General features: G+C 54.6%; 1 protein-coding gene across 2 annotated transcripts; it reads left to right on the top strand.

The window, feature by feature from the left end:
• Positions 1 to 501: 501 nt before the first annotated feature.
• Positions 502 to 27,439, top strand: THBS2 (thrombospondin 2). 2 transcript variants are annotated; one of them, XM_043456902.1, is made up of 23 exons: positions 510 to 658; positions 895 to 952; positions 3,230 to 3,304; positions 4,912 to 5,468; positions 6,787 to 6,871; positions 9,597 to 9,793; positions 11,110 to 11,250; positions 11,829 to 11,925; positions 12,936 to 13,100; positions 13,272 to 13,448; positions 13,575 to 13,748; positions 13,940 to 14,067; positions 14,146 to 14,298; positions 14,615 to 14,833; positions 15,675 to 15,782; positions 17,029 to 17,188; positions 18,863 to 18,981; positions 19,601 to 19,835; positions 21,079 to 21,306; positions 21,721 to 21,992; positions 22,660 to 22,757; positions 24,115 to 24,254; positions 25,415 to 27,439. In XM_043456902.1, exons 3-23 carry the CDS (start codon positions 3,253 to 3,255, stop codon positions 25,420 to 25,422), a joined length of 3,513 nt encoding a protein of 1,170 aa, XP_043312837.1. In that variant the 5' UTR covers positions 510 to 658; positions 895 to 952; positions 3,230 to 3,252; the 3' UTR covers positions 25,423 to 27,439. The 2 variants fall into 2 exon arrangements, with proteins under 2 accessions (XP_043312836.1, XP_043312837.1); XM_043456901.1 differs by lacking the exon at positions 895 to 952 and having other exon boundaries at positions 502 to 658.

The following is a 27,439-nucleotide window of genomic DNA, read 5'->3' as shown; positions in this document are numbered from 1 at the left end:
AGTCATCCAACTGATGCACTGACGTCCCTTTATATTAAATACCACACTTTCTGCACGTGATAAATGAATTCATCCCTACAACTTCGTCAATACGTATACTGACCATTTCCACCCACCGGTTCTTTTGCTTTTTGCTGATGGCCTTTTCCTCGGTTGAGAGAGACCGTTCTCACTTTGGGTAATGCGAACCAGATTGGAAGCCTACAACTTGCGTTCTCTCTCTTCAGCAAGAAGCTCCAGCCAATCTCGCTGGTTTTATTTATAGCATTGTATTTCCTGAGAGAAGGCAGGAAAAGTCCGTCTTCCCCCGGCTCCTCCGGCTCCTCCCCCGTGGTCCCCCGGCTGCGGCCAGACCAGGGGCGGGCCGCACGGGTGGGGGCAGGAGGGGGCCGGACCGGACCCGTGCCAGGTGCTCCAGCAAATGCGAGATCAGAGGAGGAATTATGTCATCCCGCCGGGGAACGAGTCCAGCGCTTCCGCGTGCATCTGACTGCCGGCCGCACCGGACTCGGAGCATATAAGGGGCGGCCGCAGCCCGCCGCGGATCCAAGCCCAGCTCCTCCGCAGAGCGGGGTTGGGTCTCCTCCTGCGGCCCCTCGTCCCTCCCCGACCCCCTCCCGGCTCTGAGCCAGTCATTCCTGCAGGGTTTCCACACCAGGTAAGAGCGGCTTCTCCATTTACCAAATCACTGCGCTGTAGTTTAACTTTTAAGAAAAGTCTTTAAAAAAAATTTTATTCTAAGAGGGGAGAAGGAGAAAGTGCAAACTAGTTTTGAGGCAGGGAGGGAGCTTGCCCGTTGGCACCTAAGCAGAAACAGGTCTTCCCCTCGCCGGCTGCTGCTCAGTGGCAGAACTGGCGCAGGTGAGCTCCCTTTGGCGTCTTATCTGCACACAGGATGCTGTGATCCTGCCGGATTGCCCGCCGCCTGAGGACCCCTGGGGCTTTCGTAAAGGTACCTGCCTGGAATCCTGGGCAGAGGCTTCCGTTTCAGCCACTGAAAAGGATGCTTCCATAAAGTCTGTTACTGGGGGGCGGCCGTGAGGAAGCAACTAGAAGTTGTTCCTGAGGATGTGAAAGAATGACGAGAAGTTATAAAGACGCATGCTAAACAGTTTTCGTAGCTGAAAAGTGTTTCTGAAAGTTTTTAATGAATGGTATTTAGTAAGTCAGTGAAGACTGCCCTGACTGCCCAGAGACTCCAGCTGTTCTTACAAGTTTGGGGGGTAATTTGCAGATGAAAAGGCAGCGGGAATTAGCAAATTAGCCTAACTTCTGTGAAGGGGGGTCAGGTTCCTTTGCAAGGGGAGGCTGAGGACAGTGAGGGGCTCTGTTGAATCACCTCGTTCTTGACCATTGGAAGGTCGTGTTTCTCAGTAAAGTTATGTTTGCGCTGATTGCTGGTATAAGAATTGTAAAAGATCTTTGCAGATCTTTGTGAAAGTTCTAATGTAATTAGGTGTAACTGTAAAAGTGCTAACGACATTCTGTTGCAGACAGCTTTCTTTTGGAAAAAACTATAACCTTAAGCCCAGAATGTGTGAAGCGAGGTGTACAACGTGGGAGCATGTGTCCCCGTAGTGTATGTGTTGCCTTTTAGCAACACGGGATGAGAGAAGGCTGGAGCCCCAGCCACGACCCTGGTGGTTTCTTTTCTGCTGGGCAACCCCCGAGACGGGATGGGCGCCCCAGGCCCGTGTGGCCGATGGCAGAGCGCCGACACGTCTTCTCAGCACCAGAGGGTCTGCTTTTGTTCCCGACAGAGCTCCGTGTGCGTCCTCGGGACCGACGGGAAGCTGAGCCCTCAGGACATGGGACTCTTAATTCGGACGGAGTTTGTTGCTGGAGGCAGTGGTCCCGCTGTCTGCTATGGGGGAGAGAGGACATGCCTGCCCCCCGCTTACTCTGAAGTCACTTGTGCAGCACTCACGGCGTGCCAGTGCTGTTCTGAGTCCCCGAGGAGGGTTCACCGCGTGACTCAGTCCTCGGAAGAGTCCTGCTAACGGCAGCCTCTCGTCTCTCCTACTGGGCTGCGCTTCAGAAGACTTGCTGGGCTCTTTTCCCACACTCACCCTGTGACTGGCTGATTTAAATGTCCGGTCCTCATTCCTCAGAAGGGGTGTCTGAGATCAGAGGACTCGAGGATGCTTCCCCAGGCAGCACGGTGATGCTGGCGCCGCAGCTCTGAGCCGGCGCCTTGCCCGTGGGGCCTGCCCGCTGCCTGGGGGTGCAGGCGGAACACAGCCAAGCCCTGCACTTGCTGTGGACAGGCTGAAGGCAGGTGTCTGCAGCCTGCGGGGACGGGAGAGTCCTGCTTGGAGCCCCTCCCCAGGCGACGGTCCCCCTCTCGGGGAAAGTTGCTCCTTCTGGAGAGGCTCCTGCAGGGATTTCTTTCTCACCAAGAAGCTCAGGACCATTGAAGCCCTAAACAGGGAGGGTTGGGGTCTCAGATTGCCTTCACCTCTGTGGAACGCAGAGTGTCGCTGGAAGGCCCTGGGGCCCGAGCTCAGGGGAGGCAAGGAGGCTGAGGCCCGGACACGGGGAGGCCGAGCAGGGGTTAACCGTGGAGCAGGCTCCCGGCCAGGCTCTGACTTCTGGGCCAGTGTCTGCTGAGCCTGCCAACTGAGAATCCTCAAGAATGGAAAAACAGGCCTCAAGAAAATAGAAAAGCAGAGCAAAAATGATTACTAAGTAGAAGGCTATTTTCTTAGCAGTTATGATCCAGCAAACTAGGTTTACTTCAAATTCATATACAGTTACTATTTATTCTCTTTAATTAAATCATGTGCAACTTTTTTTTGGCTATTTGTGCAAAATGTCTTTGTAGGCTATTTTCCCCAGGCTGATATTTTTCTAAATTCGAACTTCCTGGGTTTATGTTTTGGCTCTGGGCAAGCACTTAACTTGTTTGAGTCTCCACTTACCTATCTGTAAAATGGACATGATAATGATCATATTTATCTCCTAGGTCATTATGAAGATTAAATAATATGAATGCTTAGGACATCATTAGTACAGTGCTTGTTGACAAATGCTAGTCCAATGAATACCAACTTTAGTTAGAAAAACTCGTTTGAAAAGCATATTTTCTATCTAACTTTGCCCACAAATCCATTTGTTTCTGACTTTTATACACAAACTGTTTTTAAATGATCATATGAGTAAAATTTCCAATCCAAATTAGAAGCTGTGGTTATGTTTTCTTAAGTAACAGGGTCTGATTTATCTGCAGGGGTTTGGCTGGGAAGACGCAAGATGCTGCGGCCACTGCTGCTGCTTGCCCTGTGGGCCTGGTCCAGCGCTCAAGGTGAGTGTGGACGCCCCTGGGTGACCTGGTCCAGCACTCAGGGTGAGTGTGGACCCCTAGGTGTTCTGGTCCAGCGCTCAGGGTGAGTGTAGACACCCCTGGGTGACCTGGTCCAGCGCTCAGGGTGAGTGTGGACCCCCTGGGTGACCTGGGCCCCCAGGACGAGGTTTACCTGCTGGACAAGGGTGGATAAAGTGGAGGCCTGGCTGGAGCAGCTCACCCCTTAGGACCTTAACTTGGTTTAAAATAAATCTTCACTCACTTTTGAGTCCATATAGTAGGAAATTTATTTTTGGAAAATTGAGGTATTAGAGAAAAATACCCTCCCACCTGTAGATGCAGTCTTTTGCTGGACATGGTCTGTCTTCCTTCTTTTTTAAATTGGATTAGAAAAAACAACAACAACTGTTTATTTGGGTTTTTTTGGTTGTGCCACAAGGCATGTGGGATGTCAATTTGCCAACCAGGGATCAAATCTGAGGCTCCAGTATTGGAAGTGCAGAGCCGTAAACACCGGACCTCCAGGGAAGCTGCTGCCTTTTTTTGTATGTAATATTTACAGCATACTAAAGTATTTGGTATTCTACAGCTTCTATCCTTCCCCCATTTTTGCACTTAAAAACATATCTAAATATTTTTTCATGTGTTTATTTTCTTACAACATGATTTTTAATGACTGTAATATTCCATTAGAAGGTACCCCTCTGTATCTTTAGGCCATTCCCATCTACATTACATATTTACATGACTGTAAATGACACCACAGGGAACACTGTTGTGAATACATATATCCTTGCATTTGTGATTACATATTTAGGATAACTTACCAGAGTAAAACTGCAGAGTCAAAGTCTTTAATGATTTTAAGCATTTTTGACATATGGTCAAATAGGTCTATTGCAGGAAGTAAGATGAACACTTCTGTCAACAACACCAAGTAATCGAATGCTGCAATTTGCCAAGTATTAGATAAAAGTTATACTTCGTTTAGACTCTCTGTTCAGAAAATTATTTCGAATGATTTAAAGCATTACAGTGTTGGTGAGGGCAGACAACCTCTCTCTCCAGTGTTTGGACAGTGCATTAAAACCGTGCGTCTGTGGCCTTGGGTCTCTCAGACACTCTCCGGCAGTGTGAGCCCTGAGAGGCAGGATGTATTTCTGAGAAATACAGGGTCCCCACGGGAGGAGTTCAGCTCAGATTATGTCTCTAGGAAAGCGACATCGAAGGTAGCCGCTCCCCAGTGGTGCGGCTGCCCGCAGCTTTCCTGGGCACTTGGGTGGGAGAGGGAGGGTCTCCCCTGAGCCCAGCTCAAGTGGGGAGCCGAGACGGCAGTGCAGGGCCCTTGTCAGGGAGGCGGCGAGTGGGGACCGGACGCCACTCCCTTTCTCCGTGAAGGCTCATCCGCTGGTCCGCACAGAGAGCCGCTCATGGGTGAGCCGGGCCTGTGGTCGTCGGCCGGGGAGGGCAGGTCAGGCAGCGCCCAGGTGAGCGAGGAGGGGCGGGCTCTCGGGCCTCGCAGGGGCCGCGTGTGAGCCTGCATGGCCCCCGAGAGGAGGGCCCTGTGCCCCCGCGCCCCTGACCTTCGTGCCCTGCTCCCCGAGCAGCCGGAGACCAGGACGAGGACACCGCCTTCGACCTCTTCAGCATCAGCAACATCAACCGCAAGACCATCGGGGCCAAGCAATTCCGGGGCCCGGACCCCAGCGTGCCCGCCTACCGCTTCGTCCGCTTTGACTACATCCCGCCGGTGAGCGCGGAGCACCTGGGCCGGATCGCCGAGGCCATGCGGCGCAGGGAGGGCTTCTTCCTGACGGCCAGCCTGAAGCAGGACCGCCGGTCCCGGGGCACCCTGCTGGCGCTGGAGGGCCCGGGCGCCGCGCACAGGCAGTTCGAGATCGTGTCCAATGGCCCCGCGGACACCCTGGACCTCACCTACTGGGTGGACGGCACCCAGCACGTCATCTCCCTGGAGGACGTGGGCCTGGCTGACTCCCAATGGAAGAACGTCACCGTGCAGGTGACCGGAGAGACCTACAGCCTGTACGTGGGCTGCGACCTGATGGACAGCTTCGCGCTGGACGAGCCCTTCTACGAGCACCTGCAGACCGAGAGGAGCCGGATGTACGTGGCCAAGGGCGCGGCGCGCGAGAGCCACTTCCGGGTAGGTGCTGCGGGCACTCCCACCGGGCCTGGCCTGGGTGGAGGGCGGTGCACACGGGCATGCGTGCGCGTAAGGAGCGCCCATGCACAGCGGCTGGCACGTGTGGTCACGGCACACACTGTACCCACGCACACTGCACACACACACGTGCACACATTGCACACACATGTGCACACCACACACAGTACACGTGCACACACATGCACTTTTACATGCACACACAGCACACACGTGCACACATGCACTCTGACCCAGGAACCAACAGAGCAGTGGACACAGGCACTCTCAGGTGCACACACTGTACCCACGCACACTGCACACACACACGTGCACACATGTGCACCCATTGCACATACATGTGCACACCACGCATGGTACACGTGCACACACATGCACTTTTACATGCACACACAGCACACCCGTGCACACACACACTCTGACCCAGGAACCAACAGAGCAGTGGACACAGGCACCTTTCTTAGCTGCCAGAATGGTCACTAATCTCCAGACTGAACATTGATTTGATCATGGAGACATCAGCTCAGTTCAGATATCTCCCGGGGTCCCCAGATTCCAGTTCACTCCTGACATGACAGGCTGGCAGGAGAGAAAATTAACCATGTTTCCTAAGGAAGGAAAGGGCTGTTGATTTATGAGGGAGTGGTTCCACGTTCATCTCAGGTAAAATATGTTTGCAAGAGGATTTTTTCTAAATGCTAGTGTTTAGAAACTGCAGCAGAGGGTCAGCAACTGTTCTCCTCCATGTGTGTGTGCGTTTTGGAAATAAATGTATGTTCAGACTCAGCTATTTCAGTAAGAGGCCTAGAGATGCCCCGTGTGGTCTCTGGCGGTCGTCAGGAAGCCCTCAGCCCAGTGGGACGAGATCCTCACTGTCGCGGGGTGGACTGCCTGTTCTCATAGATGAGCTGTCTGTTCCGTGGACAGGCAGAGCAGTGCATGTTCCTGCGACCCATGGCCACGCGTGGGAGTGCTGGTCACCCTCAAGGTCCCTAGCCGAGAGTGTGGCCTCCATGATCTGTCCCCTAAGCCTGTCTCCACCATCCCTCTCAAGCCCCTTCTCTCAAACGCTCTCCCTTCTTGAGTCAAACCCACATCTGCCTCTGGCCTCAAATGAAGCTTCGAAGTAACATACACAGGTAACCCATTAACGAGATTTCAGACCTGCTGAGAATAAGAGCGCAGGAGAAAACGTTCTCACTGCTTTAAATTGCATCTTGTGTCTTTGAGACATCACTTAGTGTGTCCTCAAATGTCTGCTGTTTACCCACTTGTGTTTCTGCCCTCGTACGTGTCTCAGGGTTTGCTGCAGAACGTCTACTTAGTCTTTGAAAACTCGGTGGAGGATCTTCTGAGCAAGAAAGGCTGTCAGCAGAACCAGGGAGGTAGGTGCCTGGGTCCCGCTGCGGGCGCGTCCTCCTCCCGTGGGGAGGGCCGTGGAGGGTAAGGGGACGCATTGGAATACGGTGCCATCCTGGCCTTGCCCAGGTGGCTGGTCAACTTGGGTGTGCTGACATCTGAAAACAGTACATTGCTTGAAGGATTAACTGTGAATACATTTTAATTATTCAAATATAATCCATTTTACATGCCAAAAGCATCCCTGGCATTTTAACATGATTTTAAATATATGCAACGATGCCAGCCTACTGATGTATGAAGATCTTCTTCATAAGATGGCTCCACAGCTCTTTGTCAAGCTTGGTTTATGGGAAGTTTTATACTAGTCACAGCTGGTGATACCGTCTTATTAGGAAAATGGGCCACTTGAACCTTTGACATAATCCCACACTGTCTGTTAATTGCATTTTGAATTTATATCCAACCATAATTTGTCAACCTTGTCTTGAGTGTTTGATATTTGAAGGTCACTATGCTGGGCTTTTTGAATGCAACATATCATTTCATCTTCAAAACCCCCTGAGTTGGGCTCATCCGCTTTCCTCACTTTACAAATAAAGAGGGTGGGGACCGATAGGGCCTGTTAACTGCCCCCCACCCAGGCTGAGCCCCACAGAGGAGGCTCTCAACTGCCACATGACCCCATCTTCTGATTCACTTTGTTAAAAGGCTTCTTTACATCAACTGTACACAAATATAAATTGTCACTTTATGGATCCACGTGGAAGGATATGGGGTTTGATGTCTGTAACATAGCTTTGGGACCCAGCCCTTGACCCCATGTGGGAACGCAGGGCTGAGGATTCAGAGCCCGGGACCTGATCACTGGCATTGCGGCGTGAGTGCAGGTCTGACGTGTGAGCCTTTCCGTCCACGGCCGGCTGCCTTTCAATCGGCGCATCTCTCAGCTGTTGGTCAGTCGAGTTCAGGAGGGAAAGAGTTTAAATCGTGATGCTTGGCAGCTTGTGCACCTAGGAGGGCTTTATGGTGGGCCACACACTTGCTCTCAGCCCCCAAACTTCCTGAGTGCTGTGGCCACAACATCCCACCCTGTACCGCCAGCTCCAGCTGAAACGCGGATCGAGGTCCCTCTGGATTAGGTCACAGTCTTTCTGAGGGGTGTGGTCATAAAAAAGCAAAAGTTCTGAAAACGCTAAGACAGAGTGAACTGACATCCAAGAGGACACATGGGAAGAGAAGGTGGTCCCAGGACGCAGATGGAGGGAGCCTTGCTTGTCTCTGATCCGAGCCGAGCATCCCTGGGGGCAGTCGCCTGGTGACCTCTGGGTGACAGAGAGAGGGAAAGGGAGCAATGACCCTCAGAGAGAGGGCAGGAGGTGGGGGTAGAGTGGCCCTCACCCCAGTCTCAGACCCCCGTGCTGTAGGCTGGGACGTCCTCTCCTGAAGAAGGACTCTGCTCATCTTCCGTGAGGCGGTCCTGGGACTTTTGGGCATTTTTGTTGCCCTATTTTTATTCTTCTATGTACGACTAGTGATTAATATGCTTATGGTTATATGTGGCTTTCTGGAGAAGGAAATGGCACCCTATTCCAGTACTCTTGCCTGGAAAATCCCATGGACGGAGGAGCCTGGTGGGCTGCAGTCCATGGGGTCGCAAAGAGTTGGACACGACTGAGCGACTTCACTTTCACTTTTCACTCTCATGCATTGGAGAAGGAAATGGCAACCCACTGCAGTGTTCTTGCCTGGAGAATCCCAGGGACGGGGGAGCCTGGTGGCTGCCGTCTATGGGGTCGCGCAGAGTCGGACACGACTGAAGCGACTTAGCAGCAGCAGCAGAGCAACCAACACACACACATGTGGCTTTAGGCCTGGTGAGTCTGAGGGAACCTCTCAAGATCCGTGTGAGTTGCAATAAGGATTTACAACCACATAATAAAAACCCAGTCATAGAAGGTCTGACAGAACTATAACACTGACAAGTCGTGACTCAGTCATGGAACATCTCAGACAAGACATGAGCGTCACTGCGGAGACGACATGGCCTGGCCTTGGCGGCCATGTCCCACCCGGCCGGCTCCACCGGGAGGCCACGCCTGGTTCGGGACTTTCCCAGATCACTTTTGTCTTTAGTGGTGTAGCTGTGTGTCCTGTGTTTGGGGACTTCCGAGGCCTGTACCATCTCTGAGCAGTGGGTTCTGAGTCCATAGTCCGGGTTCTGCACTTCAGGGGTCTTCTGAAGCCAGCAGAGAATTGACAAAATTACTCATTTAGCAAGAAAAAAAAATTTACCTTAGTGCAGAACAAGTAGCCAAAATAAATGGTGTTTAGGATTAAAAAAATGGGATAATTGAGGAGTTGAGAGGGGTTGTCAGAATGTATAGAAATTATGGGGTCAGAAACAGATTTGAGGTTTGGGACCAAAATAAGGAATTTATTTTAGATAATAAGTTATATAAATAGTTATATAAAAAAGAAGAAAAACAGGAAGCTGTTGCCTCTAACCAGTTTGAACATGAGGCAGATGTGTGTCTCTGATGCTTTTGCATTTTTTGCCTGAGCTGAACTTCTGCTCTGCGGACGGCAGTGTCTGAGGCTTGGTCCCCATGGTGCTGTGAGGGGCAGAGTCCTGTGGTGGGAACAAACAGATGCCGGTTCTCCGGCTCCCGGGAGCCACGTAGCACGAGCACGCTGAGCAGCGCCCCGTCGTGCCGGCCAGGCCGTGACTGTCCCACTTCCTTCCTTCAGCCGAAGCCAACGCCATCAGTGAGGACACGGAGACACTGCACCTGAGCCCCATGGTCACCATGGAACACGTGGGCCGGAGTGCGGAGAGGGGCCCGGAGGTGTGCGAGCACTCCTGCGAGGAGCTGGGCAGCATGATCCGAGAGCTCTCGGGGCTGCACGTCATTGTGAGCCAGCTCCACGAGAACCTGCGCAAAGTGGTGGGTGCCTAGCTGGCGACGCCCCTCTGACAGGACTAACCCCCAGTAACCACGGGTAACTGCCACTAGCCACAACTAACCTCCACTAACCATAACTAACCATGACTGATCTCTGCTAACCATGAGTGACCACCACTAACCATTAGAAATCTCCACTAACCATGACTAACCACCACTAACCATGAGTAACTGCCACTATGACTATGACTAATCTCTGCTAACCATGAGTGACCACCACTAACCATGAGTAACTGCCACTATGACTATGACTAATCTCTGCTAACCATGAGTGACCACCACTAACCATGAGTAACTGCCACTATGACTATGACTAAACTCTGTTAACCATGAGTGACCACCACTAACCATTAGAAACCTCCACTAACCATGACTAACCACCACTAACCATGAGTAACTGCCACTATGACTATGATTAATCTCTGCTAACCATGAGTGACCACCACTAACCATTAGTAGCCTCCACTAACCATGACTAACCACCACTAACCAGGAGTAACTGCCACTATGACTAACCACCACTAACCAAGACTAATGATGACTAGTCTCTGCTAACCATGAGTAATCACCATTAACCACAAATAATGTTCACTATGACTAACCACACTAACCACCAGTAACTACCACAAACCACACTAACCACCACTAACCACAAGTAACTTCCACTATGACTAACCAAAACTAACCATGACTAATCTCTGCTAACCATGAGTAACCACCATTAACCACAAATAACCTCCACTAACCATGACAATCTCCACTAACCATGACTAACCACTGCTAACCACAACTAGCCACCACTCACCATGAGTAACCACTAACCACAACTATGACTAACCTCTACTAACCTTCACTAATTCAACTAACCTTTACTAACTTCCACTAACTACAATTAGTCTCCACTAACAATGAGTAACCACCACTAACCACAACTAACCTCCACAAACCATGACTAACCACCACTAACCATGTGTAACCATGAGTAACCATCAGTAACATTTACTAACCACCACTAGCCTTTGCTAACCAGAAGTAATCAGCCAGCTCCCTAGACAGAGACCCAGATATCTGGTTAGAATGCCGTGAGTAGAGGACTCTGGTAGAAAACGGGTGCTCACAGGCTACATGGACTCCACTGCGAAGTCTTGAACTCAAGGAGATTCATCTCCCAGGAAACAGGAAGCCCGGATTCAGAGGGCAATCTATTTAAAGATGGGAGTTTGGTGTGGGCTGTTGCTGAACGCTAAGGCTGCACAGCCTCGTCCGTCCACACTGACGTCCTTTCCTCCATCCTCCAGTCAAATGACAACCAGTTTCTCTGGGAGCTCATTGGCGGGCCCCCCAAGACCAGGAACATGTCCGCCTGCTGGCAGGACGGCCGGTTCTTTGCAGAGAATGAGACCTGGGTGGTGGACAGCTGCACCAAGTGCACCTGCAAGGTGAGCGGACATGCAGTACCCAGGGGCAGCCCCGGGCCGGACGCTTTGACCCCCAGACCCCGTGGGTCCCCTGCTAAACATGCTGTCTGCAGGGGCCGTGTGGATGGAGGCCACCCCAGATGAGGAGTCAGCCCGTGGTTCTACACGAGAACCAGGAGCGCGCGGCCAGGGTTGCCCGTGGTGGGGGCGGAGCGGGCAGGGCTGGCAGGCGCCCCTCCTGGGTCTGATGCCGCTGGGTCCTGCGAGGGCCTCGGGCTCAGCACAGACCCCGGGGGAGTGTCAGCGCCCACAGCACGGCAGCCCGTTCGGTTTCCTTGTTCGCCCACTCGGTCACCCACTCTCCTGGACACTGGACGTCGCCCGTCCCACCTGTCCCGCTGCTGGGTGTGGAGGACCCTCGGCTTGGTGCACCGTGTGGGGGGCCCAGGGGGTCACGGTCCAGGGAGCCACTCCAGCTGAGGGCAGAGATGTCCCGGCGTCTCTATAACAAGCGGACCCTCCTGACCCTTCCGGTCCGGCCCTTGTTCAGCATTTCTGTTTCTGAACGCGTGTGACACAAACGCTGCTTTTCCTTGTAGAAATTTAAGACCGTTTGCCACCAAATCAGCTGCCCGCCTGCAACGTGTGCGGACCCTTGGTTCGTGGAGGGCGAGTGCTGCCCGTCCTGCGTCCACGGTGAGTGCCCAGCGGGTGGGCGGCAACCTCGGCTGTCTGGGCTCAGCCGTGTCCTTGCGCGTCGCGTGCCAGCTACGGGAAGTCTGGGGCTTGGGCTGCGGTCCTCAGGGCCAGGGCTCCTGGGACCTCGCGTCAACAGGTCCTCTGGAAGCCCCTAGATGCTCGCGGCTCCCGGACAGCCCAGTGCCCCCCTCTGGAAGCCCCCAGACGCTCGCGGCCCCCTGCCGGCTCAGTGCCCCCCCCCCATCAGCTGGCCCCGTGCCTTTGGCCCCCAGCCCCACCCCCAGCTCCTTCACGGCGGCTCCCCGCCCCCTCCCATGTCACAGCAGTGCTGACCGGACTGGTTGCTTTCTCTGAGACATGCTCTGCGTGTCCTGCCCATCTCATCATCCTGGTCTGGGGGCCTGCAGGTTGCTGGCCTGGGCGGGGGCTGGGAGCCCATGGCGATGGGCAGGGCTCTGCGTCTCTATGAAAATGTAGCGTTTCTGGGCTTCAGGGTGATGATGCCCGTGACCCAGGGTGAGTTTTATGATGAAAATGCAGGACAATGTGTACAAATGTGCATGGCAGGCACTGGGTGTTTCTTGGCAGGAAATTTCCTTTTATTTAACTTGTTCCCATTTAGAGTATTTGGAACTAAATTTACCATCCTGTCATTTCAACCCCAAATTGAAGCTTCATTACTGTATGTAAACCAGCAAACAGCGGTTAGAGTGGAAATAGCTCACGTCCTGGTGGCCCCAGCGACAGCTCTGCAGCAGAATCCGTGTCTCCTCTGAGAAGCCGTCAGGGTCTCCCATGGGCCCCTTCCTGCCAGGGGCCACTGGGCGTCTGGGCAAGCTCCTCGTACGCCCCCTTCCCTTTCTTGGGGTCCACTCCCGCGCTCCGACCCCCGGACGGACGTGTCTGCCCACCTCCCACATCTACCCAGGGAGTCTGCTCAGACTGCAGGGCTGCACCCCCCGTGTCCTGGCCCCTGGGCCCTGACAGACAGTGGTGTCCCTGTGCAGACGGCGAGGAAGGCTGGTCCCCGTGGGCGGAGTGGACGGAGTGCTCGGCCACCTGCGGGTCGGGCACCCAGCAGAGGGGCCGCTCCTGTGACGTCACCAGCAACACCTGCCTGGGGCCGTCCATCCAGACGCGGGCCTGCAGCCTGGGCAAGTGCGACCACCGCAGTGAGTGTCAGGCCTGCCCCGGGGTCCTGGGGGTCCTGGGGGCCTCCGCCGGTCTGGGCCTCGTGCTGTGGGGGCTCTTCCCCGCCTGGTCGGTGGGAAGGTCCTGGGAGGGGTCGGCCTGCTCTCCGCTCAGCCCTCTGAGCCCCGGTGTGCTTTCCCCCTCCGCGCTAGTCCGGCAGGACGGTGGCTGGAGCCACTGGTCGCCGTGGTCCTCCTGCTCGGTGACCTGCGGCGTCGGCAACGTCACCCGCATCCGCCTCTGCAACTCGCCGGTGCCACAGATGGGGGGCCGGAACTGCAAGGGGAGCGGCCGCGAGACCAAGGCCTGCCAGGGCCCGCCCTGCCCGGGTGAGTGGATATGGCTCGGCCGGGCGCCGGGAGCCCCTTGTCTGGCTGGTGTTCCCGCGTGGAGACCCGGCCGCGTCCCAGCGCAGGTCCTGTCCCCGCATGACCTCGCTGTCCTCCCGCCCCCAGTGGACGGCCGGTGGAGCCCCTGGTCCCCGTGGTCAGCCTGCACGGTCACCTGTGCCGGAGGGATCCGTGAGCGGACACGTGTCTGCAACAGCCCGGAGCCCCAGCATGGGGGCAAGGACTGCGTGGGGGATGTCAAGGAGCACCAGATGTGTAACAGGAAGAGCTGCCCTGTAGGTGGGTGTTCGGGGTGGGGAGCCGCCCGGCAGGTGGGTGTGTGGCATGGCTCCTCGGCCCTCTGCCGCTCGGCCGCTGGGCACCTGCTGTGGGGCTGGACGCGTCTCTGAGCACGCTGCTGGGTGCTGCTCCTGGGCGAGGTGCTGCCCGGTGGGTGGCTGCAAGCCTCGCCATCTCCTCCCTTCCTGCAGACGGCTGCCTGTCCAATCCCTGCTTCCCCGGAGCCGAGTGCAGCAGCTTCCCCGACGGCTCCTGGTCCTGCGGCGCCTGCCCCATGGGCTTCCTGGGCAACGGCACCCACTGCGAGGACCTGGACGAGGTGGGTGCCCTCCCCAGGCTGCGGGGTGGCCCGAGGAGGCCGGGGCCGGGGCTAATGTCCAGCCTGTTGGTCCCACAGTGTGCCGTGGTCACGGACGTGTGCTTCGCAACCAGCAAGGCCCACCGCTGCGTCAACACCAACCCCGGCTACCACTGCTTGCCCTGCCCGCCGCGCTACAAGGGGAACCAGCCCTTTGGCGTTGGCCTGGAGGCGGCCAGGACTGAGAAGCAGGTGAGCTGCCGGCTGCTGTCTTCCTGTAGAGGCGTGAGGACGGTCAGGCGGGCTGGGGCGGAGAGGGGCAGGTGGCGTGGGGAGGGACCACTTACTCTGCGGGGAGCAAGGCCCGCGGAGCTGAGTATCCATGCACAGCATCCCGAGGGCCCGGGTGAGGAGCTGTGGCCTTGCTGTGACCCCAGGCGTCGCCGAGGCTGGGGCGGGCCACGCCCCTGCTTGGCATCCGGGGAGTGCAGCCCCGCGGGTCTGGATGGACCTGGGCTCCCAGGGCCCCCGTCAGGGTCGGGATCAGCGTGCGCCCTCGCCTGTGCAGGTATGTGAGCCCGAGAACCCCTGCAAGGACAAGACCCACAGCTGCCACCGGCACGCCGAGTGCATCTACCTGGGCCACTTCAGCGACCCCATGTACAAGTGTGAGTGCCAGACGGGCTACGCGGGCGACGGGCTCATCTGCGGGGAGGACTCAGACCTGGACGGCTGGCCCAACAAGAACCTGGTGTGCGCCACCAACGCCACCTACCACTGCATCAAGGTGCGGGCGCCCCGCCGCATGCCCACCTGGATGCCGCCGGGACTGGGGGGGGCGGGAAACTCTGGGCCACCCACCGGCACCCCCCCAAGACATGTGCCCACCCAGGGTGCCGCTGGGACTGGGGGGGCGGGAAACTCCAGGCCACCCACTGGCACCCTCCCCAAGACATGTGCCCACCCGGGATGCCGCCGGGACTGGGGGGGCGGGAAACTCCGGGCCACCCACCGGCACCCCCCCAAGACATGTGCCCACCCGGGGTGCTGCTGGGACTGGGGTGGGGCAGGAAACTCCAGGCCACCCACCGGCACCGCCCCCAAGACATCTGCCCCGGGGCTTTCTGCAGATTCCAGGGGTCGTTCTGGGGAATTGTTGGAATTGGTGGGGGACAGAGCACCTGATACACGTTTATCGGCTGAATTCAGAGAGGGTTGAAGCCAGTGAATGGGGTGATGGGTGGTACTGGCCCTCGGCTCCTGGCATACCCCTGCAGTGGCTCTAGGCAGCCTGGTGGCCGGTCAGAGCTCGTCACTGCTGCCCGGAGCTCTGGGGGAGGAGCCTGGTGGGGCCTGGTCCAGTCCAGTGTTTTCCTTCTCTCCCGGTTCTGTGGTCGTGGGCTCTTCACAGGGATCCCGGGCTCCAGACACAGGCTTCCCTTCTGCCCTCACGGGCGGTGCTGACATCAGGCCTCAGGCAGCCCCCGGGGACACGCGGGGCCCAGCCTGGCCGTGAGGTCTCCGCAGTGGGGCTTCCTCGAGCTCCACCAGCTGCGCCCTTCCCTGCTTGGTCCTGAGGGCAGGGGGCTCGGGGACGTTTTCATAACGTCTGCCTCCTCTTCTCGCAGGACAACTGCCCCCTCCTGCCCAACTCGGGGCAGGAAGACTTTGACAAGGATGGCATCGGGGACGCCTGCGACGACGACGATGACAACGACGGCGTCACCGACGAGAAGGTGGGCGGCTCCCGCGCCCCAAGCGCCCGCGGCGTTCCTTGCGCTCCAGAGCGCTGAGGCGGGAGCGCAGGGCTCCGCTTGACGCTGCTGTGAACCGCCTCCGGGACTTCTCTCCCCAGCGCCCGGGCCGTTCCTCTCGCCCCGGATCGCCCGGGGCCGTTCCTCGCACCGCGGAGCTGTTCCGCGCACTCCGGAGCGCCCGGGGCGGGAGCGCTTCCGAATGGTCACTGTGAACCCTTGGGACTTCTCTCCCCAGCGAGGCTGGAGTCGCCGGGAGAACCCCGTGGTTTCTACCGCACGTTAGCCAGTCAGGTGTGCAGCCTCGCGGGCTGCTCTACTTAGAACGCTTTCAATAGTTTACTTTCACTTTTCCATCCTCCTTCTGGGGGGTGGCTGGGGGTGGGGGGCAGTGGTGCCAGTGATCCAGGGCTGTCTCTTCAAGGAGAGAGGCTACCGCTCATTGCTTTGATAGCAGAATCTTGTTCAGTCGCTCAGTCGTGTCAGACTCTGAGACCCCATGGACTGTAGCACCCCAAGCCTCCCTGTCCATTACCTACTCCTGGAGCTTGCTTAAACTCATGTCCATTGAGTCGGTGATGCCATCCAACGTACTCATCCTCTGTCATCTCCTTCTCCTCCTGCCTTCAATCTTTCCCAGCATCAGGGTCTTTTCCAATGAGTCAGTTCTTCGCATCAGGTGGCCAAAGGACTGGAGCTTCAGCTTCAGCATCAGTCCTTCCAATGACTATTCAGGGCTGATTTCCTTTAGGATAGACTGGTTGGATCTCCTTGCAGTCCAAGGGACTCTCCATTTCCCGAGAGAACTGTAGCAGACATATGTGATCTAACGTATTCACATATGATTCGGCACGAGCAGACAGAGCAGCTAAGTCCTTGTTCGCGGGTTCACTTTCATTGATGCCGTGACTCTTTCGATCCTTCATTCCCTCAACATCCACATGTCTATGGTCATTGTCTTATGTGTCTATCCTCACCATTATATATATATTGTATCATCTTTACCGTAGACAATCTCAACATTTTTCACAGGGATAGGTAGTGTAAATAATTATGAAAGGACTTGATGTCAAGAAATAGTAGGTAAAGAGCTTCCTGGCTCTATTTCTACCTTGGTCATCTTGATCTGCTTTAAATACACGACTTTTAAGTGCCGAGTCATGTTATGAGTAACCCAGCAAGCATCTCTACGCTGCCTCTGGAATTCTTCCCTCCTTTTTTATTCTAGGACAACTGCCAGCTTCTCTTCAACCCCCGTCAGTTCGACTACGACAAAGACGAGGTCGGGGACCGATGCGACAACTGCCCCTACGTGCACAACCCAGCGCAGATCGACACGGACAACAACGGGGAGGGCGACGCCTGCTCTGTGGACATCGACGGGGACGGTGAGCGGAGCCCTCTGCGCGGGCTGCGGACGCTGCGGGGCTCTGTGCGGGCTGGGGGCGCTCAGCCCCATCTGTTTATCAACACGCGACGTCCTGAGTCATGTCTCTGCTCACGAGACCATCCTTATCCAGCCCCTCTTCCCCGGGGCCTTGGACCACCCTGTGGAAAACAGCCCACCTGCAGCTTCCTTTCCTGACCCCGGCTCCCTGTCCCGTGTCCTGCCAGCTCTGGTGTCTCCTCTCCTGCCTGCCGCCGTTCACAGCCCCAGGAGGCCAGCGCCCTGCCCTGAACAAACCGAGCTTCTGAGAAGGGTCTCCCGTACCCTCTCTGTTTCCCCAACAGCCCGCTTCCAGGCCTCACTGAGTCCATTGCAAAGACCCTGCTAGGGTTTCACCCTGGACACTGGAAACTTCTGACTTAAAAAGCACCAGGCCTTTTAAGCAGTGCCTGCGGGCGTGACCCTGCACCCACCGCCTGCATGGCCTCACCCTGGGTGCCTGCAGCCCGGCCAGCAGCCCGCTAGACTCATACCCACTCCCCCCACCCACCCGCTCCCAACTATGCTGTCTCCAGGCTGCTTTCTTGGTGCAACTTGGCATCTCACTGACTGGCTTCTACCAGCACAGGACGGCGTCTGCCCCACACTGCTCTCGAGGGCTTTTCCTGGAGATGAGGCATCTCCTCCCATCATCCATCTGTGACTTCCAAATCCCATATCTGTCAGGGGTCCTTCCCCTGACTCTCTCCACCTCCCGGAACCCTCCGCGCCTGCCAGGACCTCCTACCTCTCAGGACCCTCTAACTCCTAGGACCCCCACCTGCCAGGACCCCAACCTCCCAGGACTCCTACCTCCCAGGACCCCCCACCTGCCTGAACCCCCACCAACTCCCAGGACCCACCAACTGCCAGGTCCCCCTACTTCCCAGGACCCCCACCTGCCAGGACCCCCACCTGCCAGGACCTCAACCTCCCAGGACCCCCCACCTGCCTGAACCCCCACCAACTCCCAGGACCCATCAACTGCCAGGACCCCCTACCTCCTAGGACCCCCCACCTGCCTGAATCCCCCACCTCCCAGGACCCCCCACCACCTGCCAGGACCCCCCATCACTTCTTAGGACCCCCAACCTGCTGTAACCCCCAACCTGCCAGGACCCCTTCACGTCCTGGGATCCCCCACCTGCCAGGTTAATTCACAGTTTTCATAACTTTGTCATTAATGAAATTCATGATCTATTTTCAGATTTCTGGGTATAAGGTACTGCACCTAAGCCTCCATCAGTGTCTGTCATTGTTGGTTTCCTAGTAACGTATGAAATGGATGAGTTTGTGGAGCCCAGGTGGCTGGCCAGCCCCTAGCAGCTCATGTAGATTTTCTGAGTGGGTGTTAGGGCAAACAGTCAGCGTGAAGACGCGGACATTTACGCTGCAGTGACTCGCTGACCCTCGGTGTGCGTCACCATCCAGAGACCTCCAAGCATTGGTTCTTTAAACTAAGGGTATTTTCCTTCTAATGGGAAATCTGCCATGAATCTAATAATCTTCACATTTTATGATTTCTTAGATTTCTCTTTTATTAAACAGACATTTGGCTGTAAGTTGTTTAATGGAGTAAGCAAAGCAGCGTGCCTTCTCTAAACTCTGGGGGCTCTGTTCTCCCTGAACCCCACAGATGTCTTCAACGAGCGAGACAACTGTCCCTACGTCTACAACACGGACCAGCGGGACACCGACGGGGACGGCGTGGGCGACCACTGTGACAACTGCCCGCTGGTGCACAACCCCGACCAGGTAACGGGCGGGGCGGCCGATCAGGGCGTCTGCGAGGAGCGGAGGTCGAGGGGTTATCATCACAGGCTGTGTGGCCTTGTGGTTTTCCACGCACTCTGCCAGGACGTGACAGCACAGGCTGCTCAATCGTTTTAGTTGAAAACGCTGACTGAACGCGAGCCTGAGGAAGACTGTATCTCGGTGGCCCCCAGCCAGACAGTAGGTGCCTCTGCCCCGCTGGGCGTGGGCGCGAGTCTCCTGATCAGCTCGGTGTTTCCCTGATGCAGACAGAGGAATTGGCTGCTTTTCCAGGCTGGCCTCTGGAAGTCACAGTGGGAATAGAACGTGCTGGAGAAAGGACGTTGTCAGAACGGACTCGACTGTGCGGCCGCTAATTCCTTGCACTCTCCCCTAAGGAGAGCAGGCCCCTGTAGGGAGGTGGGTTAGATGCAGAGGCGTCTGGACTCCAGTCCCCATTCTGATGCTGGCGGGTCATCTCAGGAGGCCGTTTCCTCTCTGCGGTCACGACGCGCGTGTGGGGTGAGGTGGTCCAGCCTGCACGTGCTCGGTGACTTTCACCCCGGCATCTGTTTTGCTGCACGGAGGCTCAGTGCCGCTGTCCCCGAACTCTGCCTTGCAGACCGACGTGGACAATGACCTCGTGGGAGACCAGTGTGACAACAACGAGGACATTGACGAGGACGGCCACCAGAACAACCAGGACAACTGCCCCTACATCTCCAACGCCAACCAGGCCGACCACGACCACGACGGCCAGGGCGACGCCTGCGACTCGGACGACGACAACGACGGGGTCCCCGACGACAGGGACAACTGCCGGCTGGTCGCCAACCCCGACCAGGAGGACTCGGACGGTAGGCGCCTCCCGCAGGAGCAGGGGGCCACGGGGATGTGAGATGTTGGACGAAAAGAACTCGCTAGCCCCAGTGGTCCCCGGGGAGAGGATCTGGAGGGCGCGGAGCCCAGGGCGGCTCAGGGTCTCAGGTGACGCAGCAGGGGCGCAGCTGTGCGGGGGCGACCGGGCGTCCTCGGGCGTCTGCTGGAGGCTGACCCCAGCGCTGGTGGAGGACGCGCAGCTGCTGTGGATGAGACGGGAGGCGGGGGCGGGGGGCCGGAGCCCACTGACCCCGAGGCACATGGAGACTCACTGGCTGAAGGGGAGCTCCAAGGACACCCGGCCGCAAGCAGTACAGAGCCTGTTGTTGACAAGAGGACCGATGGCTTCTCTCCTCACAGCTGGGCCTGGGGGAGGGCTTGGCTGGTGCTGGGGGAGCTGGGGTGGAGGCGAGGCCGGTGCTCGGGGACGTCATCGGGGCTGTGGATGCTCCTGCCAGCCAGAGCCTGGGCCTGTCACCCAGAGCGCGGAATGTCTGCCTCTGAGCAGAACTGAGGGGGCCGTCTGCCTCTGAGGGGAACTGAGGGGCCGTGTGAAGGATGTGATGGAAACTTGGTTGAACTCAGTATCTTTTCTCCCTCTAAAGCATCAGGCACTCCTATGGGGTGATTTAGTGAGTGGTTGTCTGGATTGTCACCATTAGCATGGATGGGCTGCATACCTGTGAGGTCTCAGCGGGCATCTCTCCATAAGCCAGGCTGGTCCGTGGCTCCCAGCCCCACCCCTGGGAAAATTGACAAGATGCCCCCCGAATGTGGAAGTCCATTTCTCCCCAGGGAGACCGTTTTTCATTAGAGAGTTCTGCCCTCAATGCCAAGTAGATTGCAAGCAGGGGCAATTGAGGTAGTAGCAAAGGTTCTAAAGACAATCAGAGGGAAAAGCTGGAAATTCAGCTTGATTTCCCCTGGCAAAGTTCAGGTTTTGTACCCCAATTTCAAGTTCAGAATGAAAAGAAATGGCTCTCACGGGAGCTCACACATGGCAAGCTTCACTGTGGTGTTATCAGAGCGATGTTTTGTGAAGAGAGTCCAGACTCCTCCTCAGAGTGCTGGGGCAAAATGTCAGCAATTACAGGCACTGGTCCAGAAAGCGCTGCCAAGCCCTTGGCCTCAGGGCTTCAGAGACTCATGTACTAAGTCTTCTCAGACACAGAGAGGCAGATGGTGAGCTCTTCTTTTCTCTCTGCTTTTCCTTGGCAACAGGCGATGGGCGTGGGGACGCTTGTAAAGATGACTTCGACAATGACAGTGTCCCTGATATTGACGATGTGTGTCCTGAGAACAACGCCATCAGCGAGACAGACTTCCGGAACTTCCAGATGGTCCACTTGGACCCCAAGGGCACCACTCAGATTGATCCCAACTGGGTCATTCGCCATCAAGGCAAAGAGCTGGTGCAGACAGCCAACTCCGACCCTGGCATCGCTGTTGGTGAGCCTCAGCATGCGCGCCGCGGAGCACGCAAGCTTGCCCTTTGAGACCGAGGGGGTGGAGCAATGGGCCTCTCTGGCAGCTCCCACCCTCCCTCGGTTTGTAAACCATCTGCCTAAGTATTTGTGATGGGGGAACTTGGGGAAGGGCGTCTTTGCCCCTCCAGTCTCTGAGATCTCATATTCAGCAGGCCGTTTTATTTTATGAATTCTGTGTTTAAGTTATTACCTAAGGCGGTGCAGCCCTCCCATAACTTTAGGAAGGTTAAGTTCCCTAAGTGCCCTAATCGCCCAGGAAAGGGCTCCAGTTGGCTGGAAGGGAAGAGCCCTCTCTACCTGTGTCCAGGGGTCCCGGGGCCTCCAGGACTTTCCTAGAAGGCTGTTTCTGACGACCGATGTTCCCTGCGGCCTCCAGGTTTCGACGAGTTCGGGTCTGTCGACTTCAGCGGCACGTTCTATGTCAACACGGACCGTGACGACGACTATGCCGGCTTCGTCTTTGGCTACCAGTCCAGCAGCCGCTTCTATGTGGTGATGTGGAAGCAGGTGACGCAGACCTACTGGGAAGACCAGCCCACCCGGGCCTACGGCTACTCGGGAGTGTCCCTCAAGGTGGTGAACTCCACCACGGGGACGGGCGAACACCTGAGGAACGCTCTGTGGCACACGGGCAACACAGAGGGCCAGGTGAGCACGCATCCCCCAGGCGGGCGGCTGCCGCGAGCCCTCGGGAGAGCAGCCCCGTTACCTTCACCTCACCTCGGCCGGTCAGTGTGAGTCGCTCCGTTGTGTCCGACCCTTTGCGACCCCAGGGACTGTAGCCCGCCAGGCTCCTCTGTCCATGGGATTCTCCAGGCAAGAACACTGGAGTGGGTGTCATTCCTTTCTCCAGAGGATCTTTCCGAGCCAAGGATTGAACCCGAGTCTCCTGCATTGCAGGCAGACTCTTTACCATCTGAGGCACCAGGGAAGCTCAGATAATTTCAATACTTTTGCTTATTAAAGAGGCCATGCCTGGTGCTTTTATAAACTTGACTGGCGAACCTCTTGCACATGAAGCATAGGTCTGTGCCCTATAGAAACGGGGAGAAAGGGGCTCCAAAGGTCTTGGTCCCGCGTTGGGAAAGCAGAGGCCCGGGGCTCGGCCTGGGGGCTCCTCACAGTGAGCGGCACGGCTCCCGTCAGCGGGCTTTGCTCACGCTAAGGTTTACGCTGTGGGATTCGTCAGAGGGAGACCTGGCTGCCTGAGCGCGGGGGTTTCTCGTCACAGGGATGTTCTGTCTCCCTTTTTGTGCTCTAAAGCTGTACTTATGGCTCAGGGAGCCGGTTGTTCTCAGAGTAATCTCTTCCCCAGGTTCGCACTCTATGGCACGACCCCAAAAATATCGGCTGGAAGGACTACACTGCCTACCGGTGGCATCTGACCCACAGGCCTAAGACGGGCTACATAAGGTAGGCGGAGGGACGCTCGCTGCCCGCTGCGTTTCTGCCCAGCAATTGTCCGTTTCAGAAACTTCTTTCCGCTGCATGGCATCCCCAGATGAATCAGCTGAAGTGGATTCTGCCCTTGTGCTGCTCCCTGGATTTTCCCACTTTAAACGCTTCTCTTTTCTGTCCAGCATCTTCTTCTGCATGTCACTTAAAAAAAAGAAAAAGAAATAAAAAAGCCAAAACAAAACCATTGAAGAGGAGATCAAACTTGTAATAAGCCAGAAGGTGGTAAGCATCTCCCTCATGGGAGGGAAAGTGCAGTTGAAGTGCTGCATCTTTGTGGATTAGTGCGTGATTCCCTTGCACAGGTTCCTGCCTGTTTCTGATTTGTGAATTTTACCCAGGTCTCCTGTATTGCAGGCAGACTCTTTTCCATCTGAGCCATCAGGGAAGCTCAGACAATTTCAATAATCTTGCTTATTAAAGAGGCCATGCCTGGTGCTTTTATAGACACGACTGGCGAACCTCTTGCACATGAAGCATAGGTCTGCGCCCTGTAGAAATGGGGAGATTAGGGCTCCGAAGGTCTTAGTCCCGCGTCGGGAAAACAAGGATATTTTTGCTGAGTCCAAGACTCCTCTCAAACAAAACTTGGACAAAGCAGTCCAACAGAATTTCGTTCTTTCAGCATGACAGCATTTTTAATCAGTTTTGATTAAAGCACAGTGACTGAAGTTGAAACTTTTGCAGAGTTAGGCTTAGCGCACAGGCTGGTCTGATCCTCCACCAGGAGTGTGTGTGCCCTCGATGACAGCAGACAGATCTGAGAAGGGGCGGTGCTGGTTGGCTGCAGGGACTGTTTCTGGGGAGAGTCCCTGTCTCACCACTCGTGAGCTCCTCCCCTGCCACGGAAATTTAGTGCCTCTGTGCATGAGGGGTGGGGCCGGTGCTTACATGTCGGTCAGCTCACGGTTTTCGAGGAAACAGGTGAGCACAAGGCTTTAGTGCTGTGTGAAGGCCAGGAGCCTGCTGCCAGGGCGGGGGTTAGAGTTAGGGTCAGGGTCGGTGTTAGAGTCAGGGTTAGGGTTAGCGTTAAGGTCAAGTTAGGGTCAGGGTCATGGTTAGGGTTAGAGCTAAGGTCAGGGTAGGGTCGGAGTTGAGATCAGGGTTAGGCTGAGGGAAGGGCCTCCTGGCTCTTAAGGGCAGAGGCAGCCTGGAAGCTTGGGCGGGTGATTGTCAGTGAGTCACGGGGAGGAAGGTTGCCTGGGTGCTGCTGTTGCTCTTGGCGAGCCTTGTGAGGAGAAAGCTGACCTCCCGCCCTCTGGTGACTGTTTCGCAGTCTTGACCTTCTCTTTCCGTCTCCTTGTTTTGTTTTCAGAGTCTTAGTACATGAAGGAAAACAAGTCATGGCGGACTCAGGGCCCATCTATGACCAAACCTACGCCGGTGGGCGGCTGGGTCTGTTTGTCTTCTCTCAAGAGATGGTCTACTTCTCGGACCTCAAATATGAATGCAGAGGTGAGTGTGAGAACAGGGGTCACTGGGGCCGTGTGTCACAGGGAACGGGGAAGGAATGCACATTTTGCTTTTCATTTTACAAGAGCTGCACATCAGGGAAATAAACTGCTGGCCCGCCCAGCAGATGTTTGGTTTGGTCAGCTTGAGCGGACTTTGTCGGTCTGTTTGTTTTGAATTCCCTGTGAATGTCTTCAGTAGGACAAACACTTGTGTTATTCACAGGCTCTACCTGCCCACTGTACTCTACCCCGTAGCTTCCTGCCTTGTCTACATCTTCTGGGCCCCTCTGGCACTTTAGACTGCAGCCCCTGATAGAGAGAAAGGAAGGAAGGAAGAAGAAAAGGAAAGGTAGAGAGAAAGAAGTCAGGAAAGGGTGAGAAAGAAAGGAAGGAAGAGGCAGAGACGGAGAGAGGGAGGGAGGGACAGTGGAAGGAAGGAGGAGGGAGGAGGTGCTGGGAAGGGTCTCTCTGGCTGTCTCTCTGGGAGTATGTTCAAGTCAAAGTATGATAGAGCTGGATGGGAACTTGGCTTCTATGTGGTCTAAACCTGTGCTTTCCTGTAGATATGAAAGTATCTTTTATGGTTGAGGTAAGACTCAAAGATGCTTCTCAAAAATCACACAGCAAAAGTGTTGATATGTCTTCTTGATTCTGATGGAGTGTTCTCTTCCTTACGTTAGGTTTCAGTTGAGACATTTCACATTTCCTTCCATATGTCCATCCATCCATCCATCTACCCATCATTGCATCTATGCTTCTATCCATCCATCCATCCATCTACCCATCCATCCATCCATCCATCTACCCATCCATCCATCCATCCATCCCCATCAATCCATCCATCCATCCCCATCCATCCCCATCCATCCATCTACCCATCCATCCATCTATCCATCATCTATCATCCATCCATCCATCCATCCACCCATCATTGCATCTATGCGTCTGTCCATCCATCCATCCACCCATCCCCATCCATCCATCCATCCATCCCCATCCATCCATCTTTCCATCCATTCATTCAATCATTCATGCATCCATGCATATTGTGGATGTCTTTTTAAAAAATAGAAATACTGATGTTTTAGGTTATAGTTAAACAAATAAAGCAAAATAAAACTCATGGTCCAGTCTCCCAAATTCTTTCACTATGTTTTGCAGATGTCTAAGCAAGATTTGCTGTGTTTCCAGCAAAGTACTGTAGATGCTGTTACCCAGACACCTCAGTCCATCCCAGTGCTTCCAGCTACCCTCTCTAGCAGACCTCCTGTCCTTGACCCTAACCTTGAATGGTTCTTCACCTGCTGTCCTCAGCCCAAACCCATGTGCCTTCAGAGGATAAATAATAATGGAACTGAAAGATGAACATCCAACCCACTACAGGAAAAGCAGTTTGATGATCCATGAGACTTTATGTGGAGTGAAAATTGAGCATGATATTGCATTGTTTTTATTTTCTTGTGTGTTTAAAAAGAATGACGTTTACATATGAAATGTAAGTACTTTTTGTATTTATGTGTATATGGAGTTGAAGGGAGTATTGTGTATAAGCCATTATCATAAATTAAGCAGGAAAAATATTGCCACACTACTTTCAGTGCTTTAAGTTGGGTGTGAGAGCACCCAAATATTGTTAGGTAAATCATAAAGAAGGGTCAACTCAAGTTTGAAGTAATTCCATCATCAGAAAGAGGTCAGGAGACAGCAGTCACATATGTGGGATGTCAGGAACATCAGAAATACCCATGGGAATAAGTGAATACCCCCTCCCCGACTCTCTTGTCCCACAGTGGAATCCCTCAGAGATGTGGTCTCATCATAGAAGGAAAATCCTTGTGAGACGGCTCTGCTGTGGGTCTAGACTTGGGCCTGGCAAAGCCCTGTTGACCTGATGGTTTAGCAGGTCCTGCCATTGCTACAGTGGCCCCTCCAGCCTGGGAGAACTCACGGCCAGTTGTCCCTTGGTTCCGAGGTGTGGTCCCCAGAATCCTTGCCGGGGCTCCTTCCCATCTCTGCGGCTGTAGAAGAGCCAGTGGAGAAGTGGTCGGCAAATGCGTTTCTACATCTAATCCCTCATCGAGGCTTTGACACTGTGGGCAAGTTGCTTTTACCTAACTTGGTAACACATTCCATTAAGGTTCCAGTTATAAATGTTGTGTTAATATTTATTAAGTGAGTATAGAATGCAGTGCTGTTCACCAGTAACTTATTTAAATATGCCAAGTAGTGCATATGTAGTATAATTTCTAGAAGTAAACATATAACTAGCATATAATATAAAGATCCAGTTATAGCAAAATACCTTCTGTCAAAATACAAGGCTTTATAATGTTATATTGCCATGATCAAGCATGCTGCAAAATGTGATAGAATAAACAAATAATAATGAAGAGTTTATAATGGAACCTTAATATATACTGTTGCCAGTGACTTTAATTCCATATATATATTTTTTTTTCACTATTTTCTATCTGCTGTACGTAGGACTTTAAAGACTTTGAATGCCAAGGATAAACCAGTGCTGTCTCAGCAGACACACCCCTTAGACAGCAGTATGCACAGGCTTGATTTGTTTTTCACTTTAAGTTGCATGACGTTTCCGCAGGAAATATTAGTTACTCTCACTCCACGTAGGGGCTCAGGAAGAAGACTTGTCTCGTCGGCCTGATGTGGCAGACGGCCTCCCTTCCGGTTGACAGCGGGCTAAGCCTCCGTCACGGGGAGAGAGGACCCGCGACCTGTCTCCCTTGCTCGTGCCGTCTGATAAACTTACATTTGTTGCTTCTCTGAGGTTAATTGCCTCCTTGCTGTGCTGCACTTCTTACGTTTCTCGGGGGAGCTGTCCTCCCAAGACGACGGAGTGTTGGGAGGTGTCATTAGACGTCCCCGTGGTAAGGAGAGTGCAGGTCTCCGTGTTGGTGTGTTCGGTGGTACGGGATGATGATGTGAATATTTAGAATGTACCATATTTTTTTTGTAAATTATTTATGTTTTTTTTTTAAAAAAAAAACAGACTTTTGGTACAGATGGATGAAACTTCTTTTGTTTTGCCAAAGACTGTAAATATTAATTTATTTGTTCACATGGTCAGATTTTCACCACTGAACCCTGCATTTAGCTAGAGCCTCATTTTTATACTTCAAAGGTTCATAACAGGAAATAAATTGTAAAAAGGTTTTCTATAAA

Source organism: Cervus canadensis, chromosome 33 (assembly GCF_019320065.1).
Source record: "Cervus canadensis isolate Bull #8, Minnesota chromosome 33, ASM1932006v1, whole genome shotgun sequence".
Taxonomy (NCBI): Eukaryota; Metazoa; Chordata; class Mammalia; order Artiodactyla; family Cervidae; genus Cervus; species Cervus canadensis.
Note: the sequence above shows the minus strand (reverse complement) of the source record. Positions and strands in the feature narration are given on the sequence as shown.

Bases quoted from the DNA above. Each gene is read 5' to 3' on its own strand.
- THBS2 (XM_043456901.1), top strand. From the start codon at position 3,253: ATGCTGCGGCCACTGCTGCTGCTTGCCCTGTGGGCCTGGTCCAGCGCT. The intron at 5,469-6,786 runs GTAGGTGCTGCG...TACGTGTCTCAG, and splicing joins CGCGCGAGAGCCACTTCCGG to GGTTTGCTGCAGAACGTCTA. The intron at 13,101-13,271 runs GTGAGTGTCAGG...CCTCCGCGCTAG, and splicing joins GGGCAAGTGCGACCACCGCA to TCCGGCAGGACGGTGGCTGG.